Source organism: Eumetopias jubatus, unplaced genomic scaffold (genome assembly GCF_037043125.1).
Source record: "Eumetopias jubatus isolate StellerSeaLion01/CBP00866 unplaced genomic scaffold, mEumJub1_p1.0 scaffold_7, whole genome shotgun sequence".
In the NCBI taxonomy this organism is placed as follows: Eukaryota; Metazoa; Chordata; class Mammalia; order Carnivora; family Otariidae; genus Eumetopias; species Eumetopias jubatus.
In genome coordinates, this window is record NW_028274813.1 from 137,688,228 (window position 1) to 137,705,500 (window position 17,273).

The window sequence follows — 17,273 nt, forward strand, 5'->3', positions numbered from 1 at the left end:
GTAGTTTATTTTTTATAGATTAACCTTATTACCATTTAATGTCAATGTGCTTAAGAAAGAAAAAGTATAAACTGTGTTATTTTTTCTTTGAATTTCTCCCCAGCTGGGTTTCTGAGGCCTGTGACTATCTTTGGACCTATAGCTGATGTTGCCAGAGAAAAACTGGCAAGAGAGGAACCCGATATTTATCAGATTGCGAGTAAGTGGCTTTAAGACGGACTTAGATGAGGTTGAGGGTATTACCTTATTTGGTACTCCTCTAAAGGATGGGTCTGATCCATTCCCTTAATAGAAATAAAACTTTCTGTAAGTGAAAATTTGCAGTTTACCTAGTTTGTTTAACTTGGAGGGAAATTTGAGTGATTGTGTGTCCTCGTTTTCTTAATTCCCTTTAATAATAAAAAGAATCACCATTTATGAAGCTCTGGGTGTCATATGAAAATTGTACACAGTCTTGCTTAATAAATCCTGACAGTATCACCATGGGGTAAATACTAATTTGCGTATCCATTCTGAAGTTGAGCAGCTTAAGTCCTAGGGTGGTGGGGGCCATCACCAGCCAGCCTCTTTATAAACTTTCCTGATGACACCCGGCTAATGAGTGACAAAACTCAACTTTGAACCCAACCCTTCCTGGCTTCAGTCCAGTGCTTTCGGTCATTGAGCTAACAGAGACAAGTATATAAAAAGAGCAATAAAAGCATGGTTCATGCCATCAGTTATTATTGTAGGCATTTTTAATAAGTTAGTATCAAATATAAATATTGAAGATATAGTGCTTTAAATGCCTAGCAGATTTTGCTTACAGATTCTTTTAGTATTTAACTAGTTTAGCTCTTGTGGTACTTTAAATGTACAGACTTAGTTATGACCACTTTGGCTTGCTGTAAGCTATATATAAAAACTTAAATTGTTTTTTTCCTCTAATTATAGAAATACTATTTGGAAAGCTTAGAAAATTAATGACATATATCATCATCATCCTAAATTTTATCCTATTGTATTTTCTTCCACCCTACTACTGTTTGTAAGCAAACTTTTGTGTGGAACTTTATTTATTCTCTTTTCCTTTTTAATAGATAATACCTTATTTTTTTTTTATTCATTCTGCAACCAAATTTCAGTTGATTAGTCTTCTGTTGTTTATACATAGTTGGTTTCAGTTTTATATTTTACTTTTATAAAGGATGCAGAAATCTGTCCCTGTTTTACTTGCTTGTTTCTGCTCTGCTTTGTTTCCCAAAGGATTTAATTCCTCAGGAATATAGCTTTTCCCGTATTTATGATAATTTTCTTAGAATTCCCAAGTACAGGCAGGAATAAGCTACGGAACATGAGCATTTTCTGGTTACTGCTGTGTATGATCGCTGTTGCCTTCCAAAGGGTTGTGCCTACATTTGTAGTTGTCATTCTTACTGTCACTAGATGAGACCCGCATTAACACTTTTAAAGAATCAGAGCATTGCCTTTTTTTATTATATTGCTTTTCACTTGGGTTGTTGGCGAAGTTGAATGAGGGTATTTATTTTATGAAACCGAGAAGATTTGCAGACAAATGATAGTAAAATTTGAGCAAGTTTAGGAAGTTTATTTCTGATTCCCCATTCAGTTTGTTAGTTTTTTCAGAAGAGGTTTTTTTGGGTCATCGTTTTATAGGTAACATTTGGCCTAAAGAAGTTGGTGATGACCCCACCCATAACCAAACTTAGCATTTTTAAATTTAGGAAAAGTAAGTGTGAAGACTTGTAAAGCTCTGTGTGAGGGAGTAATTGATTGCTTTAATTGAGTTTATTCTATACTTCAGCCAGGCTCTTAAAAAGGATTCAGGTAGCTTAGTTATGTATCCTCTCAAGTCCAATGAGAGTCTTTTTTGTTAAAGAGTTAGTAGCATTTTCTCCAGCCAAAACTCGCAGTTGATCTCTCTGTTTAATTCTCTGTTCACCAGATTTGAAATTTTGCCCTGTTTGCTCGTGGAGCTTTATCTTAACGATAGTCTCATTCTCTGGAGTCATTCAGCTTGTCCTTCGGTGTGACCTTTGTCCTTCCAAATCTCTGATTTTGTCTGATCTGAAACTCCAGAGCTCCTCTTTGCCTTTCAAGCTTTCCTTGTGACCAGAGTCACAAGCATTGCTGTGCCTTTTTAGTGGAGAACTTCGTGTAAATTGGGCCTCTGAGAATTTTGGTTAGTAACTGGCTCAAGCTGCACTTGGCATTTTATACACCAGTAGGGAGGGACAGGTTGCCAGTGTGAAACCACAGGCTGTCTCAGTTACAAATTAACAGCCTTCTCTGCTCCCAGGTTCCAAAAAGGCCTCTAACCCAGAACTCCCCAGCCAGTCTGCTACAGCACTGTTGCTGATGGGTTGTGGACCTGCCCAGGTATTGATTCCATCAGCCCCCAGTGGCTGGATGGGGCGCCACCCAGAAGAGGCCCCCTAAGTTTATCTCTCTTGGCCGTACACATAATGTCATTTTCTCTGCATGTTAACAGGGTGTAAGACATTTGGAAATAGTGCCACACCAACCCATTCTAGAGCATTAGGCAAAAGGAAAAACAGTGTGTCCATACATACATATTTTTACATCTTTTTTAATGTCTTTTTCCAGAACATAGAAAATTTTTGGAAAACATAAAAAACGTGTATTAAAACTCACATTATTTCAAGTTTAAATATTTTATTTATACCAAAATAGAATTGATAATTTTATTTTCCTTTAATGGAAGCAAGCTAATCAATATTATTTTTAAATTTACCTTTTTTTTTTAAGATTTTATTTATTTATTTGACAAGTGAGAGGCACAGCGAGAGAGGGAACACAAGAAGGGGGAGTGGGAGAGGGAGAAGTAGGCTTCCCGTGGAGCAGGGAGCCTGATGTGGGATCATGACCTGAGCCGAAGGCAGACGCTTAACGACTGAGCCACCCAGGTGCCCCTAAATTTACTTTTTAAAATCTCATTTTCAATTGAAAGAATTGCCATGTTTGACAATTTTTCTTGACCAAGTGACAGTCTTAAATAATTTTTACTCATTTCACTTACTGATTATTGTAGATTATTAATTTTGATCTTTCAAACATATTGCAGCAAAGTAGTACTTGATTGCTGAGGTTTTTTGGCACCCCATTGAATATTGCTCCTGAAGCAAGTGCCTTACTTGCCTTCTCTAATCCCAGAATTGTTGGGAAGTGTTAATCTAACCCAGTGGTACTCAGCCAGGGGCAGTTCTGCCTCACTAGGATACTGGCCACTCCTGGAGACATTTTTATTGTTCATAATGTGGACGGGAGGCATGTAGCAGGAGGTGGCCAGAAATGCTGCTGAACAGGCCCTAGTGCCCAGGACAGCCCCTATAACTAAGTATTACAGAGCCCAGCCTGTGGAAGAGCCCAGTAGTTGAGAAACTGGTCTAACCAATGCACATTTGATGTTTTGTTTTTGTCCTCTGATGTCATGAATAGAAAGTGAACCACGAGATGCTGGAACTGACCAACGTAGCTCTGGCATTATTCGCCTTCATACAATAAAGCAAATAATAGATCAGGTACGTTATTAAAAAATTGACCTATTTCATTATAATCTGTGAATGTTGTATTTTGGAGTGGGATGGAGTTTAGTTAATTTGGAAGTAGTAAAGTAGCTTTTCTAAAAGTATTACTGGTCTACCATAAGAAGATTAAGCCCCTGCTGAAGGGCATTCCAATAACTTTCAATGAAACAGTATTGCATGCATCAAAAGATATTTATATGCATAGGGAATATATTGTTACTTTATAAGATCACGTCAGGAACATTAAATTCGTACACTCTTTTTCACTTTACAGAACACAGATAATACTGTCAACTTGCAAGTATTGGGGCTATCTTAAAGTGAGCTGATGAAGTTTTTTTTAAAAAATTGGGCCAGAAATTGTATTGAATTCTGATTACAAATTTTTCTGACATACTCTTGAGACATTTTGGAGCCCGATTAAAGGTCCATTACCATTGGAATGTAGTCTAGGCTGCCCCCTTTCAAAGGACTTTTTTTTTTTTTTGCTTATTTATTTTTTTTAGTAACATATAATGTATCATTTGTTTCAGGGGTATAGATCTGTGATTCATCAGTCTTAAACAGTGCTCACTATAGCACATACCTTCCCCAATGTCCATCACCCATAGGCTGTGACTTTTTTTTGAAGGTGATGATTCCTAATTAACAGTATCTTGTGTCCTTGTTTGTTTTTGTGTGTGTGTGTGTGCCTCCAGGACAAACATGCTTTATTAGATGTAACACCAAATGCAGTTGATCGTCTCAATTATGCCCAGTGGTATCCAATTGTAGTATTCCTTAACCCTGATTCTAAGCAAGGTGTGAAAACTATGAGGATGAGGTTATGTCCAGAATCTCGGAAAAGTGCCAGGAAATTATATGAACGGTCTCATAAACTTCGTAAAAATAATCACCATCTTTTTACAAGTGAGTATATTAAAGGCCTTCATGTAATTTAAAATATCTAGGCAACAATATGTAGACAAAAGTATTGTGTTGTTCAAATGCTAAAAGCTATATATAACCTTTGCCTTGGAAAATTTTGTTATGTTAACAGCTGCTGTTTGAGTCAAAATGTACACTGCCAAAATAGAAAATTCAAAGGTGTGTGTCCTCAAACATTTTCCTTCAAATAACTAAGAAATGATGATTGAGCTGATGCATTCGGGTTGAATGAATTCTGGCTTTTGACAGTGTTCTAATTGTAAAACAATGTTGTTCATTTATTTTCAGCTACAATTAACCTAAACTCAATGAATGATGGTTGGTATGGTGCATTGAAAGAAGCAATTCAACAACAACAGAACCAGTTGGTATGGGTTTCTGAGGGAAAGGTAAGAAACTTCCTGTTACTTAACCCTTACAGTAGATGATATGACTAATCAGAGATGGCTTTGAGAGTTACCATTGTCTTCTGATTAGATCAGTACATTAGAGTAATTTGGGGAGAGTTTGCTTTTAAGTTTTTATAATTTGTATGTAGGGGTCATGAAAGTTGTTTTTGATAGTAAAAGGTTCTGAAATTTCCCCATCTATTGAATTACCACTTCAGTGGTGCTCTCTCAGAGAGCTCTCAAATGCTAACTAAAAGAGCAAGAGTTCTGGCTCTGCCCCTGTCTGAGCAATGACTTTTAGAACCTGGCTTCATTTTTTTTTCCTTCTCTGAAAGTGAGGAGAGTTGAGTGGGCTGGGTGGCTGGGTCCGTGTTCCCCAAAGTGCTCTTCTCTGCACATGAGATTCAGGACTTGGTCTGGAGGAAAAAGGAACTCTTAATGGCAGGTAATGGGTGGGAAATACTGTAGCCATAGCCCCCTGGGAGGGGCGGACAGCACAGTGAGGGGCAGCACTGTATCCACCAGCATAGGAAAGGCTTTGAGAAGTTGTAAGTAAAGAACCTATTTTATTACTTTGTTTACCTAGGGAATTTTTTTTCCACTTAGTACCTGTTCATATTGTTACGGCATACTAGATCCTGAACAGAGCAATACGTCCTTTTTAGATACAAATTTTGATTTTCATACACATTCAAATGGCCACCTTTAAAATAACTACTTTCTGTCAGTCTTTCTGGTCTTATAGCAGTCTTTGATGGGAAAGGTCTGTTCATTTTATTGGGCAAGTTAATACAGCTGAAAGAAACTTCTGTTTTTAATATCTTTTACCTTCAGTACAATATTAATAAGTTTTGGTTGCTAGAGAAGATTGAGAATATCTCTTGTTTTGTTTTGTTTTAATATTTCCTTGGCTTGGTTTTTGTTGTGTTTGGCCCCTGCATGGCCCCTACTTTCCTCTGCCTGGCTATGGCTACAGATGCTCTAGCAGTGCATGCTGCATGCTTAGGACCACTGTGCCCTTTATCCAGAAAACACAACCTCTGCAAGAATTGATGTTAAAATGTGTACATCTAGAGGTCGTGTCTGGTCTGCTCTTCCCACCTGTATTAATGTGTCAGAATCGTGGTTTTTCTCCTCAGTACCACTTTAGGGGATGGACTATGCATATGAGATCATCAGACCACTTTGAATAACTGGCGTATCAGCTGGGACACTTGACAGATCGAGGTAGAAAAAACCACTGCATCACTTTACAGAAACACACTATTACTAATTTTCACTCATATGGCATTTGATACAAAGGATTACAGTCCTCTCCATACTCATCTGTAAAAACACAATTCTGTTAGCAGCCTTTGTCAGGTAGAATGGTTAATAGCTTGCATTGGTGATTCCCGAAATGAAATTAGTTTATAAATGCACAACGTATAGTATCTGCCTACCTGAGGGTTTTTTTTTTATCAACAAATCTTAATTTTCTATGATTTCTTTTCGTGATATTATTGTGTGCTTCCTGTCTTAGCTTGGATTTTAAAATACAGGTCCAACTCCCCTAACTTATGTGAGGAAAAAACAGATCATTTATTATTAGAATAGATTGATGCATTTTGTAAATCAGAATAGGTTGTTACAATTTAAATCAAGCTTCATAGATCTCCTGCCCCTTCTAGTCGAGTATATTTTATAATAGATTCTTAAACCAAAACCACTTCATTTCACATTGACTTGCCTGAGCAAACTACTCTGGTCTAATTGCTGGAAAGAGTTCTTTTTTGCAAGATCTGACACAGTCTTATGTGTTCCTTACTAAACCAAGAAAAGTCATCCTGAGACTTTCTTAACATGTAGGCATATGTCATTTCTTGGTCAGCGCAACCCATGGTTCTTGCTCACTTGTGCATTTCATACCACTGCAAAGGCTAGGTGGATTGGTGAGTTCCAAGTTAATTCTTCTCCAAGGACTTAAATATTTCCCTGGCTGGCTGCTGGGTTATAGTCTTCCAGAACCCTGGTGAGTTAAAGGTTAGAGTAGGTAGCAAAAAGACTTCTCTTCTGCAGCAGCCATTATAGAGTTGAGAGGCCATTGAGATTTCGATGGGAGAGAGACTGCTGTAACATAGAGCAGAGCCCTGGAATGCTCACTTCCTGAGCCCAAGAGGTACTCTGTTGAAAACCAGAGCCCCTGGGACACCTCACATACCCTAGTCTTTCTTATCTGGAGGGCAGTACTCAGGGTCAGGCTGTTAAGGGAGCCAGGCATGAGACTGTGTGGAATGTTCCATTCAGGCGGCCCAAGCCTTATGTTTGTCCTTCAGTCTATGCTTAAAATGGAAGAAGGATTGTCTGAATTCTGGATTCCAGGTCCTTCAGCTCTCCTACCCAGCTGGGCACAGTGTCCAGGCAAGATCTTCAGGGACTGTGCTAATTAATCCAGGTACTAGTTTTCAAACTAGTATCTGATGACAGCCTGTTGATGCAACTCTTTAGATTCCTTTCCCTCAAATGCTTCTCATTTTCTTTCTGGGCTACTCAGAAGATAATGTAGACTAATAAAAACCAACTCAGATCTTAATTACTTACAAAAGAGAAACATAATGGCATTTCTCCCTCACCATCCATTGGATACTACATCTGTGAAAAATGATAAAGACAATAATTCTTAATATAATGAGGCAACTGGCACTTAGGTGATGATGCTTTTCCATTGTGTTTTACAAAAACTTGACCAAATACAATGTTTTTAAAAGTAGTTTTCTTTATATATATATATATATATATGTATGTATGTATGTGTATATATATATAAAAACATATGTAAGCTCTTACTTGAACTATGGCATTTATTTTCATAGTTAACTCTTAAATGCGCTGTTCTGTCAGTGTGTCCTTGTTTCTGTGAGTTTGGTTTGGTAGCATTCTCACTCTTCACCTTGCTTTGGGCTGATAAACTAGTGACTGATTAGGTTTTATAAACCTGAGCAGTGTCAGGGTTCCTTCATTGACTTCTGGGGCTGAGCCTCAGAGTCCAGCTCTGCTGTGGCTGAGCAGCCAACATTTCATTCTTCCAAGCCCTTCTGATCCCAAAGGGTGCTCTGTGTGTCTGCATGTGCGCTTGTACAATCTTCTTGACCTTTCCTCGCCAGAAGTTTCGAGAAATAGATGTGATTTCTCCAAAGAAAAATATCCTTTTCAATCTCCCTTGTAAAATAAAGGCCATCTCTTAAAGAACTACTGAATAAAATTTTTAATTTACTTTTATTTGACCCAGGCGGATGGTGCTACAAGTGATGACCTTGATTTGCATGATGATCGTCTGTCCTACCTGTCAGCCCCAGGTAGTGAATACTCAATGTATAGCACGGACAGTAGACACACTTCTGACTATGAAGACACAGATACAGAAGGCGGGGCCTACACTGATCAAGAACTAGATGAAACTCTTAATGATGAGGTTGGGACTCCACCGGAGTCTGCCATTACACGGTCCTCTGAGCCTGTAAGAGAGGACTCCTCTGGAATGCATCATGAAAACCAAACATATCCTCCTTATTCACCACAAGCGCAGCCACAACCAGTTCATAGAATAGACTCCCCTGGATTTAAAACAGCCTCTCAACAGGTAAGCAGCAAGCATTCAACGTTTTGTAGTTAGAGGTGCATTATTAAATTTTAGAATGTGGTGATTGAGTTGAAGAATATATTTTGTCCTTTCTTTGGATTAAGAATTCATCTTTAATTTCGATTTGAGAATACCAAGGACTTAATTCTAAACTTTGTGTGTTCGTCTTACACAGCAGTATACTGAATTTCTTTTTTTTAATTGAGGATGTGAGGTCATAGTTTTGTTATTCAGCACACTTAAAATGTATGTCTACCAACCCCTATAAATGGAAGTGGGAAGTTAGCAGTAAACAAAAACACTATATTTAAAATATTTTAAACACTTCGCAGAAAGCAGAAGCCTCATCTCCAGTCCCTTACCTTTCGCCTGAAACAAACCCAGCATCATCAACCTCTGCTGTTAACCATAATGTACCTTTAACTAATGTCAGACTGGAGGGGCCCACCCCAGTTCCTTCCACATCTTACTCACCACAAGCTGATTCTTTAAGAACACCAAGTACTGAGGCAGCTCACATAATGCTAAGAGATCAAGAGCCATCATTGCCGTCGCATGTAGACCCAGCAAAGGTACCTGTGCTGCAGTGTTGCCCTCATCTGCCGCTCTCCATCGGTCTAGCACACGGTCATTTTTGCTTTGCCCTTTAAGTGTTCCTTTTGCTTTTCTACTGTGGGCTTACACACCATAGTGCTTTCGAATCAATATGAGTCATTTCAGTTTCATAGTTTGCATGGCTTCCAGTGGTATACTGATAATTTGAAAACAGGCCTTTTAATTGGTATTTGTGCTTATGTTTTTATTATTTTTATTTTTTGGCTTTCAGTATTTTAGAATTCCTTATGATATGTAGTTGTGACTCATCATAAGCATTTTCGTGTTTTGTAAATTACGATGTCCATAAGTTTTCTTTATGATTTTTATTTTTGATGTCCAAATCAAGTGGAATCAGTAGTTCAGTGTATTAATTTTCTGCTAAATTTAATAATTAATTATCTTTAACTCACTTTTTATTTAGAACATGCTAAAACATAAAAGCCCCCCTTCCTGCATTATAAATTTTGAGCTTTCACTTAAACTAGCTTTCTCACTAATCTCTTTCTTGTCTTGGTGTAATAAGTGGTAGAACATACCATTTTCATATATAATATAATTATATTTTCATCTCTTAAGGTAGACTAGACTTGAAAACAAGCCTTTGTACTTACACATGAATTTTTTATACAGGTGTATAGAAAAGATCCCTATCCTGAGGAAATGATGAGACAGAATCATGTTTTGAAACAGCCACCTGCTGGTCACCCAGGGCAGAGGCCAGACAAGGACCCTAATCTGAGCTACGAATCCCAACCCCCATATGTAGAGAAACAAGCCAGCAGAGACCTCGAGCAGCCCACATACAGATACGACTCCTCAAGCTACACAGACCAGCGTTCTCGAAACTACGATCATCGTCTCTGCTACGAAGAGCGCGTTCCTACGTACGAGGAGCAGTGGTCATATTATGATGACAAACAGCCCTACCAGCCTCGGCCTTCTTTTGATAATCAGCACCCTCGGGACCTTGACTCCAGACAACATCCTGAAGAGTCCTCAGAACGAGGCTATTACCCACGTTTTGAAGAGCCGGCCACTCTGTCCTATGACAGCAGACCACGCTATGACCAGCCACCCAGAACCTCCACCCTACGACACGAAGAGCAACCAACTCCTGGATATGACGTGCATAATAGATACAGACCAGAAGCACAGTCCTATTCTTCAGCAGGCCCGAAGGCATCTGAACCCAAACAGTATTTTGACCAGTACCCACGAAGTTATGAGCAAGTACCATCACAAGGATTTACCTCTAAAGCAGGCCCCTATGAGCCTCTCCATGGTGCTGCAGTTGTCCCTCCTCTAATACCCGCATCTCAACACAAGCCAGAAGTTCTGCCTTCAAATACCAAACCACTGCCTCCACCCCCAACTCTGACTGAAGAGGAGGAAGATCCAGCAATGAAACCCCAGTCTGTGCTCACTAGAGTTAAAATGTTTGAAAACAAAAGATCTGCATCATTGGAGAGCAAGAAGGATGAAAACCACACTGCTGGTTTTAAGGTAAGCATGTAACCATGCCTTTCCTGCCTTGGCTGCATGGGCGCATTCAGTGAAGGAGCAGTTTGGAATGCTTCTTAGCTCCCCCTCCCCTGCTTAAATGAAGCTCTTTTGTAATTATCTGTTCTTGGGGCATGTTTTTATTCTGTTTTGCAGCCTCCAGAGGTAGCATCTAAACCTCCAGGTGCTCCCATCATTGGTCCTAAAGCCACTCCTCAGAATCAGTTCAGTGAACATGACAAAACACTGTACAGGTGGGTATGTGTTGTGGTGTTTGTGGCATGGAACTGACCAGGAATCTGACCCTTTCAGTCAGTGAGGGAGCCTCTTACTGTGTTAGTGGAGAAGAAGGAAAAGGAAGGGGATCTTGTTTGTCCTTAAATGAAAACTACCAGCCTTTCTGATTAAGACGGTGGCCCTAGAAAGAAAAATAAAGGTCTCGATTATGTCTTCTGTAACAGATCCTTGGTATGCCTTTAGTAATCAAGTCTTTCAAAAAGATACTTTTCTAGCAAGTGATTAAAAATGTTAAAGCCCTTCATTTGTATTACGTTCTTTAGTTTTAGAAGTGTTTTTAGACATGTGAACTCTAATCTGAGCACAGACTGGGGTTTCGTTGCTGGAGCTAGCTCTTAAAAGTTTCTAGGGGTAAAGAAACAGACTCAGTTTGGCTAAAATAAAAATTAATCATTTAGTGAGCAGGTGCCATATGCTTGCCATTGCTCTGTACACTCAGTGCAGTGCGGGTAGACGGTCCTTTCCCCCATTTTAGAGAGAGGCACTGAGGCGGAGAGGCGTTGAGTAGCTTATAGGACTTGGTGGAGCCGGGAGAGAAGCCTGGCCAGCAGCTCTCTTAGCAGGGTCCTTGTCACTCTGCAAGTAAGGGACAGACTGGGTTTGAATACAGTATGTTTTTCTGCCTAACTCATGGCTTGTAATAAACAGGAACTACTATCCAACATACAGATTTTCCTCTTAATGATCTCTAGTGCTTTTCATGAAAATGTAAACTGCGGGGTCTCCTTTAGCCAGTATCTTTAGCAAATGAGCTATTTTACATAAGATAAACGTAATTATTGAAAGTTTAGCCCCCTTTTTGGTGTGAAACCTATTTATCTATTTTTGAGGCAAAGTTTCTAAAGTTCACTAGGCAGAGCATATGTAACAATGAGCATACATAACAATTCTGTTTTTCATTTTCAGTATAGTATTCAATGGATTACATGAGATACCACTTTATTATAAAACAGGCTTTGTGTTAGATGATTTTGCCCAACTATAGGCTAAAGTATGTGTTCTTTTTTTTTTCTTTTTTTAATTTTATTATGTTATGTTAGTCACCATACATTACATCATTAGTTTTTGATGTGGTGACCCACGATCCATTGTTTTCGTATAACACCCAGTGCTCCATGCGTACGTGCCCTTCTTAACACCCATCACTGGGCTAACCAATCCCCCCTCCGCTCTAAAACCCTGTTTGTTTCTCAGAGCCCATAGTCTCTCCCTCCGACTTCCCCCCCTTCATTTTTCCCTTCCTTCTCCTAATGTCCTCCCTGCTATTCCTTATGTTCCACAAATAAGTGAAACCATGTGATAATTGACTTTCTCTGCTTGACTTATTTCACTTAGCATAATCTCCAGTCCCATCCATGTTGGTGTAAAAGTTGGGTATTCATCCTTTCTGATGGCTGAATAATATTCCATTGTATATATGGACCACATCTTCTTTATCCATTCATCTGTTGAAGGGCATCTCGGCTCTTTCCACAGTTTGGCTATTGCGGACATTGCCGCTATGAACATTGGGGTGCATATGCCCCTTCTTTTCACTACATCTGTGTCTTTGGGGTAAATACCCAGGAGTGCAATTGCCGGGTCATAGGGTAGCTCTGTTTTTAAATTTTTGAGGAACCTCCACACTGTTTTCCAAAGTGGCTGTACCAACTTGCATTCCCACCAACAGTGTAAGAGGGTTCCCCTTTCTCCACAACCTCTCCAACATTTGTTGTTTCTTTCCCTGTCCATTTTTGCCATTCTAACTGGTGTAAGGTGGTATCTCAATGTGGTTTTGATTTGAATTTCCCTGATGGCTAATGATGATGAACATTTTTTCATGTGTCTTGTTAGCCATTTGTATGTCTTCTTCAGAGAAGTCTTTTCATATCTTCTGCCCACTTTTTGACTTGATTATTTGCTTTTTGGGTGTTGAGTTTGAGAAATTCTTTATAGAGCTTGGATACCAGCCCTTTATCTGTAGTGTCATTTACAAATATCTTCTCTCAATCTGTGGGTTGCCTCTTTGTTTTGTTGATTGTTTCCTTTGCTGTGCAGAAGCTTTTTTTTTCTTTTAAAGTTATTTTTTTATTTTTTTCAAGATTGTATTTATTTGAGAGAGAGTGAGCGAGAGAGAGAGAGAGAGAGAGCAAGCACGAGCAGGGGAGGAGTAGAGGGAGACAGAGAAGCAGACTCCCCGCCGAGCAGGGAGCCCCATGCGGGGCTCGATCCCAGGACTCCAGGACCACGACCCGAGCCAGAATCAAGTCGGACGCTCATCCGACTGAGCCACCCAGGCGCCCCTGTGAAGAAGCTTTTTATCTTGATGAAGTCCCAAAAGTTCATTTTTACTTTTGTTACACTAGCTTTTGGAGATGTATCTTGAAAGAAGTTGCTGTGGGCGATGTCAAAGAGGTTACTGCCTATGTTCTCCTCTAGGATTTGGATGGATTCCTGTGTCACATTGAGGTCTTTCATCCACTTTGAGGTTATCTTTGTGAATGGTGTTAGAGAATGGTCGAGTTTCATTCTTCTGCATGTGGCTGTCCAATTTTCGCAGCACCATTTATTGAAGAGACTGTCTTTTTTCCATTGCATGTTTTTTCCTGCTTTGTCAAAGATTATTTGACCATAGAGTTGAGGGTCCATATCTGGGTTCTCTATTCTGTTCCATTGGTCTATATGTCTGTTTTTGTGCCAGTACCATGCTGTCTTGGTGATCACAGCTTTGTAATATAGCTTGAAATCGGGCAACGTGATGCCCCCAGCTTTTTCTTTTTCAGCCTTTCCTTGGCGATTCAGGGTCTTTTCTGATTCCATACAAATTTTAGGATTGTTTCTTCCAGCACTTTGAAAAATGTCATTGGAATTTTGATCGGGATGGCATTGAAGGTATAGATTGCTTTGGGTAGCATAGACATTTTAACAGTGTTTATTCTTCCGATCCATGAGCATGGAATATTTTTCCATCTTTTTGTGTCTTCTTCAGTTTCTTTCATGAGTGTTCTGTACTTCCTAGAGTATAGATCCTTTACCTTTTTGGTTGGGTTTATTCCGAGGTATCTTATGGTTTTTGGTGCTATTGTAAATGGAATCGTTTTTCTAATTTCTCTTTCTACAGTTGCGTTGTTAGTGTATAAGAAAGCAACTGATTTCTGTGCATTGATTTTGTATCCTGCCACATTATTGAATTGCTGTATGAGTTCTAGTAATTTGGGGGTGGAGTCTTTTGGGTTTTCTACATAAAGTATCTTGTTGTCTGTGAAAAGAGAGTTTGACGACTTCTTTGCCAATTTGAATACCTTTTATTTCTTTTTGTTGTCTGATTGATGTTGCTAGGACTTCTGCTACTATGTTGAACAATAGTGGCGAGAGTGGGCATCCTTGACATGTTCCTGATCTTAAGGGAAAGGCTCTCGGCTTTTCCCCATTGAGGATGATATTCGCTGTGGGTTTTTCATAGATGGATTTTATGAACTTGAGGAATGTTTCCTCTGTCCCTATGCTCTGAAGAGTTTTAAACAGGAAAGGATGTATTTTGTCAAATGCTTTTTCTGCATCAATTGAGAGGACCATATGGTTCTTCTCCCTCCTCTTATTAATGTGTTCTGTCACATTGATTGATTTGTGCATGTTGAACCACCCTTGCATCCCCGGGAAAAATCCCACTTGGTCGTGGTGGATGATCCTTTTAATGTATTGTTGGATCCTATTAGCTAGGATTTTGTTGAGGATTTTGGAATCCATATCCATCAGGGATACCGGTCTGAAATTCTCCTTTTTGATGGGGCCTTTGCCTGGTTTGGGGATTAAGGTAAAGCTGACCTCATAGAATATGAGTTTGGAAGTTTTCCTTCTGTTTCTGTTTTTTGAAACAGCGTCAGTAGAATAGGTATTATTTCTTCTTTGAATGTTTGGAAGAATTCCCCAGGGAATCCATCAGGCCCTGGACTCTTGTTTTTTGGGAGGTTTTTGATGACTGCTTCAATCTCGTTACTGGTTATTGGCCTATTCAGGTTGTCAATTTCTTCCTCTTTCAGTCTTGGCAGCTTATAGGTTTCCAGGAAGGCCTCCATTTCACCCAGATTGCTCAGTTTATTGGCATATAGTTGTTGATAATAATTTCTAATAATTGTTTCTTTTTCCTTGGTATTATCTCTCCCTTTCATTCATAATTTTATTAATTTGGGTCCTTTCTCTTTCCTTTGGGTAAGTCTGGCCAGTGGTTTATTGATCTTATTAATTCTTTTATTTTTTTTAAAATTTTTATTGTTATGTTAATCACCATACATTACATCATTAGTTTTTGATGTAGTGTTCCATGATTCATTGTTTGTGCATAACACCCAGTGCTGCACGCAGAACGTGCCCTCCTTAATACCCATCACCAGGCTAACCCATCCCCCCACCCCCTCCCCTCTAGAACCCTCAGTTTGTTTTTCAGAGTCCATCCTCTCATGGTTCCTCTCCCCCTCCGACTTAATCCACTTCATTCTTCCCCTCCTGCTATCTTCTTCTTTTCCTTTTTTCTTAACATATCTTGCATTGTTTCAGAAGTACAGATCTGTGATTCAACAGTCTTGCACAATTCACAGCGCTCACCATAGCACATACACTCCCCAATGTCTATCACCCAGCCACCCCATCCCTCCCACCCCCCACCACTCCAGCAACCCTCAGGTTGTTTCCTGAGATTAAGAATTCCTCATATCAGTGAGGTCATATATTACATGTCTTTCTCTGATTGACTTATTTCACTCAGCATAACACCCTCCAGTTCCATCCACGTTGTTGCAAATGGCAAGATCTCCTTCCTTTTGATGGCTGCATAATACTCCATTGTGTATGTATACCACATCTTCTTTATCCATTCATCTGTCGATGGGCATCTTGGCTCTTTCCACAGTTTGGCTATTGTGGACATTGCTGCTATAAACATGGGGGTGCACGTACCCCTTCGGATCCCTACATTTGTATCTTTGTGGTAAATACCCAGTAGTGCAATTGCTGGATCGTATGGTAGCTCTATTTTCAACTGTTTGAGGAACCTCCATACTGTTTTCCAGAGTGGCTGCACCAGCTTGCATTCCCACCAACAGTGTTGGAGGGTTCGCCTTTCTCCACATCCCTGCCAACATCTGTCATTTCCTGACTTGTTAATTTTAGCCATTCTGACGGGTGTGAGGTGGTATCTCATTGAGGTTTTGATTTGGATTTCCCTGATGCCGAGCGATGTTGAGCACTTTTTCATGTGTCTGTTGGCCATTTGGATGGCTTCTTTGGAAAAATGTCTGTTCATGTCTTCTGCCCATTTCTTGATTGGATTATTTGTTCTTTGGGTGTTGAGTTGGATAAGTTCTTTATAGATTTTGGATGCTAGCCCTTTATCTGATAGGTCATTTGCAAATATTTTCTCCCATTCTGTCGGTTGTCTTTTGGTTTTGTGGACTGTTTCTTTTGCTGTGCAAAAGCTTTTTATCTCGATGAAATCCCAATAGTTCATTTTTGCCCTTGCTTCCCTTGCTTTTGGCGATGTTTCTAGGAAGAAGTTGCTGCGGCTGAGGTCGAAGAGGTTGCTACCTGTGTTCTCCTTTAGGATTTGGATGGACTCCTGTCTCACGTTTAGGTCTTTCAACCATTTGGAGTCTATTTTTGTGTGTGGTGTAAGGAAATGGTCCAGTTTCATTCTTCTGCGTGTGGCTGTCCAATTTTCCCAACACCATTTGTTGGAGAGACTGTCTTTTTTCCATTGGACATTCTTTCCTGCTTTGTCAAAGATGAGTTGACCATAGAGTTGAGGGTCCATTTCTGGGCTCTCGATTCTGTTCCACTGATCTGTGTGTATGTTTTTGTGCCAGTACCATACTCTCTTGATGATGACAGCTTTGTAATAGAGCTGGAAGTCTGGGATTGTGATGTCGCCAGCTTTGCTTTTCTTTTTCAACATTCCTCTGGCTATTCGGGGTCTCTTCTGGTTCCATACAAATTTTAGGATTATTTGTTCCATTTCTTTGAAAAAAGTGGATGGTATTTTGATGGGGATTGCATTGAATGTGTAGATTGCTCTAGGGAGCATTGACATCTTCACAATGTTGGTTCTTCCAATCCATGAGCATGGAACGTTTTTCCATTTCTTTGTGTCTTCTTCAATTTCTTTCATGAGTATTTTATAGTTTTCTGAGTACAGATCCTTTGCCTCTTTGGTTAAATTTATTCCTGTGTATCTTACGGTTTTGGGTGCAGTTGTAAATGGGATCGATTCCTTAATTTGTCTCTCTTCTGTCTTATTGGTGGTGTATAGGAATGCCACTAATTTCTGTGCATTGATTTTATATCCTGCTACTTTACTGAATTCCTGTATGAGTTCTAGCAGTTTTGGGGTGGAGTCTTTTGGGTTTTCCACATACAATATCATAT

General features: G+C 39.6%; 1 protein-coding gene across 2 annotated transcripts in view; it reads left to right on the plus strand.

Moving 5' to 3' along the window:
* Positions 1–17,273, plus strand: part of TJP1 (tight junction protein 1) — a 98,082-nt gene that overhangs the window by 57,476 nt on the left and 23,333 nt on the right. For both annotated transcript variants that reach the window (XM_088025207.1, XM_088025208.1), the window contains exons 14-20: positions 104–199; positions 3,460–3,542; positions 4,247–4,457; positions 4,764–4,864; positions 8,133–8,483; positions 9,711–10,583; positions 10,737–10,834. In XM_088025207.1, coding sequence (XP_087881333.1) covers positions 104–199; positions 3,460–3,542; positions 4,247–4,457; positions 4,764–4,864; positions 8,133–8,483; positions 9,711–10,583; positions 10,737–10,834 — 1,813 coding nt within the window. The remainder of the gene's footprint in view (positions 1–103; positions 200–3,459; positions 3,543–4,246; positions 4,458–4,763; positions 4,865–8,132; positions 8,484–9,710; positions 10,584–10,736; positions 10,835–17,273) is intronic.